Raw genomic sequence first — 5000 nt, 5'->3', positions numbered from 1 at the left:
TTAGGATTAAAAGACCTGCTACATGACCTCTCTCCCTGGAATGAAGAAAAACAAGATGGCCGCCAAATACATACTTTTAGTTTTTAAAGTTCTCCTTTATTAACTAGCGTTGAACATTTATTTCGGCAAAAAAAAAAAACCGTTGAGTTGAAAAAAAGGATTTTACAAAAGTCTTAAAAGTAGGTCTCCTTTTCTATTTTAGCTTGCAATATAGGTCAATTTAGTTATCTTTTAAACTTCTGGCTCAGTTTTCGTCTGCTTTGAAAATTGAATAATAATTACTCGGAGACAATACGATGAAAAGAATTGTTGTGAAAAACAGCAAAAACTTGCCAATTTATGACAAAAGAGGTACTTTAAAAACGAACTGAAACTTTCAAAAAGCTTTGATCACGTGACTGATAACGTCACGTCCTTCTTTTGATCACAAAAAAAAATCAGGTAGAACATTACTTTCCCGGAAATTTTCTCTGCCTTGTGATAAAAAGTTGGCCTCCCACGCAGGCGTTTTTAGGGGAGCTCGTTTTTCATCCCTCCCCGCGTTTGTGGGGAGGGATGAAAAACGAGCTCCCCTAAAAACGCCTGCGTGGGAGGCTAATAAAAAGTTGACTCTTCAGCCCTCGGCCTAGTCTCCCGACTCACAGGAAATACTAACTTAATGAAAAGTGAACGTTCCGATTCCCGTTTAACATGATCCTCTTTAAAAAAATGACGTGCTTAGTTGGAAAAATATGAGTGGTGACGCAAGCATATAGTACTCTGATATAGTTCACATGGCTGTTATAGGATCCCAAACACACTGCAAAGGTTTTAGTTAGGGTTGAGCGGCACCTTGCCTATATACAGTCGAACCTCTATATAACGACGTCCTCGGTATAACGAACGATTTTCTTCAGCCCGGCCAAGGTTACAGTACCCTGGTACCGAAGGTTTTTCTCGCGTGTGGCGGGAATTTTCGGTGTTGACCGAAGGCCGACACATCTTCGGCGGTAGGCCGAAGCCATGAGCGGCGAAGCCGCGAGAAAAGGGTCACTATAAAGATTTGACAGAAACCGGAAACCGCGCTAGAAAAGTCTCTGGAACCCAGGGTAAGGTTACAGTAAAATGTACGGAACAGAACCTCGATTTAACGAAGCTACATTCGATACATTCTCTTAAATGAAATCCAAACGATGTTCTCACAACTTGCAAACGATCAGCAAGGGTCTTGCCATCGGATTTGTGTACTGATCATGCGCGTTACGTCAAAAACCAAAGATCAACGGTTTTGAGTACAAAAAAAACATGGTGGCCCAAGGCGGGACTGTTTCTCACTATTACATTTTGGTAATTCGCAATTTTTTTTGGTTTTATGTCGCTTTTTTGACATAATGTGTGGTTTTTCGTTTTCTGTTAAACGAGTTCCCTCTGCAACATACAGCTGCGTATGGCTGATAAGAACGGCTATCGAGCAGTGTTTTGCTGCAAGCCTTAGGAAAGTTCAGGTCGCTCCAAGGTACAGACCTTTCAGTAGTCAACTGAATAGTAGTTGTGATTTCACTGTTTATAAGGATTGTTTTGAATTTTATAAGGCTCTGTTGAGTATACTTACTTCCGATAAATTTGACACTTTCTTCAATAATTTTTTCAGCATCATAACTTCCACAATCTTTTGATGCCCTTGCTCGGCAATAACGATGTAACCTATAAATTGATCGAGGGTGCTGCTGTTGGTTAAGATCCGAAAACACGGTTGCGGTTTAGTTTCCCCCGCAATTTCAGTACCAAAAGACAAATACGATATGCAAGAAAAACAAAGATGCAGGATTTTTTTTTTCAATTTTTAAATCATTGCCTCTGCCGGTTCCGGTTCAGTGTCTGGGAAAAACACCAATTACCACTTACCAATTACGAATCAACACGCAGGGTGACCGCTTTGCAAGTTGTGAGAACATCGTTTCTCGGTCCCAGACCTCGCCTCTTCTCCTCCCTTCCCCCCCGCCCCCCGCCTGGAATTGACGAAGCGCGAGATTTGAAGGCCGCGTTTACCACTTACTACCCATTGAGTGCGTCTTTTGGTTATTCAAATGAATCAATGAAGCGCGAGATTTGAAAGCTGAATTTAGAGTTGAACAGAATGTGTGACTTTGTCGTCCTTTTTTTTTGTTTGTCCTTTAATATCGCATCAATGAAGCGCGAGATTTGAAAGCTGATTTTAGAGTTGAACAGAATGCGTGACTTTTGTCGTCCTATGTTTTTGTTTGTCCTTTAATATCGCATTGCCGGTAAGCACGCGGAAGATAAATATTGCTAGAGGAGTTATAAAACAAGTCCCAAGTTAAGCCAACTTTTCATGACGAAAATGCCTTTACGCTGAAGAGGATTAGAACGCGCGGATAAAACAAGGGCACGAACAGGGCACGCTTTAGTTCTATATTTGAATGGGATGTGCGACTTTTTTGCTCATTCTCTTTGTCAGACAACTAAAGCACAGAATTTAAATGTTTTTTTTCATAACGCTGCGAGAAGCAGGGAAGCCATGCGAAACGAAGGGAAAGCGACAATATGTCCCACTCTCTAGTTCGATAAAACACTTTGTAGCATTCTTGAGTAACATTTTTTTCTCCGGGTAGCTGGGTGCGAATTTCTTGAAATGAATCGACGAAGCGCGAGTTTTGAATGCTGAGCCTAGCATTTTGAACTTAATAACCCACTGAGTGCGTCTATTACTTATTCAAATGAATCAATGAAGCGCGAAATTTGAAAGCTGAATTTAGAAACTGGTAAACAAAAAAATCTTTGAATGCAGTCTGAACAATATTCGCAAAGGACCTTAAACAACCTTTGCCATCGTGTGACCGAACCGATAGGGTGACGAAAGTATTTTCGACCCTCTCGTCTAAGTGAGGTTCGCTTTGAGGCAAATGTAATTATTACCCTCCCCACCCCCCCACCCCCCCCCCCCCCCCCCCCCCCCCCGAGGAATGTTGTTCATTACTTGACACTCGCCGAAGCCTCAAATTTGCCGCATCGGTAGTCATCAGAATTTTGCATGTGTAAAGACGCCAAGCTAGGTTATTTTTCGTAGAAAAAGGAAACCTGAAAGTTTCGGACTGAAAAATGTGATGATGTATAGAGGAATTAGAAAATGTCTCACTTATCTAAAATTTTCGGGAAAATAACACTCATACCCTTGTAATTTCGAAAAGGCTTAAGTTCCCCTAGGATGACCGAACATATAAAAATTTTACACCGCTACTTATACAATGCTAAAAGTACTCTTCATAGCCTAAAAAGTGTATTCAATGTGTTCAGGAGGAAAGCGTCGCTGGGTGCACATGGAAAACGACGTGTGGATTGAGTAAGTAAACTAATTACATCTGTAGGAAAAGTCTTTGTTTTATATGAAGAAGGAGATGAAGATGAACCACGTATTTGAACGCCTCATACATCTAAGAAGTTCTTTCCTCTCTCGTATGGTACGCCTTTTGTCGATGTCGCGCGCTCTCGCAGAGGGTGGATTATCTGTTCGTTGATATGATTTTTTAAATGTCTGCATTACTTTTCATGGTAAGAGTATTCAATTCTTATCAAATTGAAAAAATAACTTACTTCTTCGTTCCTATTTCGCATTTGCGGTCTTAATCGAACAGCACATATCATGCAACAGGACGACTTACACAAACCTTTACCAACCTTAGATCCTTGACGTTCAAGGCCTTCCTCCATAGCGCACAAACGTTATTCGCAGTTGGCTGAAGATTCGTGTGTGAAGACAATAGCCTCTGTAAGTTGTAATGTAGTAGTCAAAGCTTTTTAGGCTTTCGACCTTTCCAAATCCTTCAAAGAAAACTGAAAGCACCGCACCAAAGTTGGCGGAAATGCTTCACAAGAAAAATATGCAAAAGATGAAGTGCACAAGGGAAAAGCCCCTCTATTAATAAATCCCGGAATGCATTACAAAGAACCCTTTGAGAGGATAAACTGGAAAACGTAAAGGGGTTTTTCCCATCTTTTGTTTCCAGTGACCTTTCGACGCCTGTTGCGAAAGCTATTTGACATTGGAATCAGTTACACGTGGAAACGGACTGCGGGCGGCGGATGGCGGGCAGAAAAAAAAATGAATTAATTTCTCTGAATAAATAAGAGAAATAAATAAGGTAAATTTATATACATATAAAAAACCACATATCCCACAACAGCCTAGCTTCTCTTGTTCATTCTCTTCGACAAACGTACGGACCTTACCGCGAACTAAAAGTAACAGAATCAAGAGACCTTCTCTTTGTACCAGCTGAAAGTGACATCCGAGAGAACTACATTTCTGTCCACCTTCTCTTTGACGATTCGAAGATCTCACTTTTAGCGATATTATTTTCTTAGACCTAGATTTAGACTCCCGCTCAGTTTTTATTCATTTATCCTTATATGTCTTCTTTAACCAATAAATAAAATATCGCTCTTTATTTATCCTTTATTTAGTTATTTATTATTTCCCGCCGTCCGTTATCCGCCGTCCGTAGTCCGCCGTTTCTTCCTCTTACAGTGTCTTCTTTGAGTACACCCAAAGGAAGTGCATTGTTGGATGGGTCACCGAACATTGCAGTTTGGAGTATAGTAAACAATCTGTTTTCGTTAATGAAGATAACAAATAATTATAATAATAGTAATAATACGCCAAACGACGCCAAACGTGATGTTTTCGTGCAATGAGGAAGAAGACTTTTTTTTTTTTTCTAAGCATGTGACGTGACTTATTTTTGTAAAACCGAAAGTGCTTCGGTAGGGATATTTGATACGGAGGGGAAAACCCCTACTTAGCCAACAACAGTTACGTTCGTCGCGTTCACATGGCTTTCATATCCACTAAGAGTCGCTAAAGGTAAGTTATTCTTCTAGCTAATGGGTTGAAATTGGCCATATTTATTTCTATTTACCAAATATCTCTAGCAATAAGAAAAGGCGAACATGTACGTTTACCTTTATAGAGAAGCAGTGGATGTTAGACAACCGCTTGCATA

At 40.3% G+C, this 5000-nt stretch overlaps 1 protein-coding gene across 2 annotated transcripts in view; it reads right to left on the bottom strand.

The window, feature by feature from the left end:
* Positions 1-3723, bottom strand: part of LOC140948429 (uncharacterized) — a 48652-nt gene extending 44929 nt beyond the window's left edge. For both annotated transcript variants that reach the window (XM_073397668.1, XM_073397677.1), the window contains exon 1: positions 3676-3723. In XM_073397668.1, coding sequence (XP_073253769.1) covers positions 3676-3708 — 33 coding nt within the window. In that variant the 5' untranslated portion in view covers positions 3709-3723. The remainder of the gene's footprint in view (positions 1-3675) is intronic.
* Positions 3724-5000: the final 1277 nt, after the last annotated feature.

Source organism: Porites lutea, chromosome 1, assembly GCF_958299795.1.
Source record: "Porites lutea chromosome 1, jaPorLute2.1, whole genome shotgun sequence".
Taxonomy (NCBI): domain Eukaryota; kingdom Metazoa; phylum Cnidaria; class Anthozoa; order Scleractinia; family Poritidae; genus Porites; species Porites lutea.
Note: the sequence above shows the minus strand (reverse complement) of the source record. Positions and strands in the feature narration are given on the sequence as shown.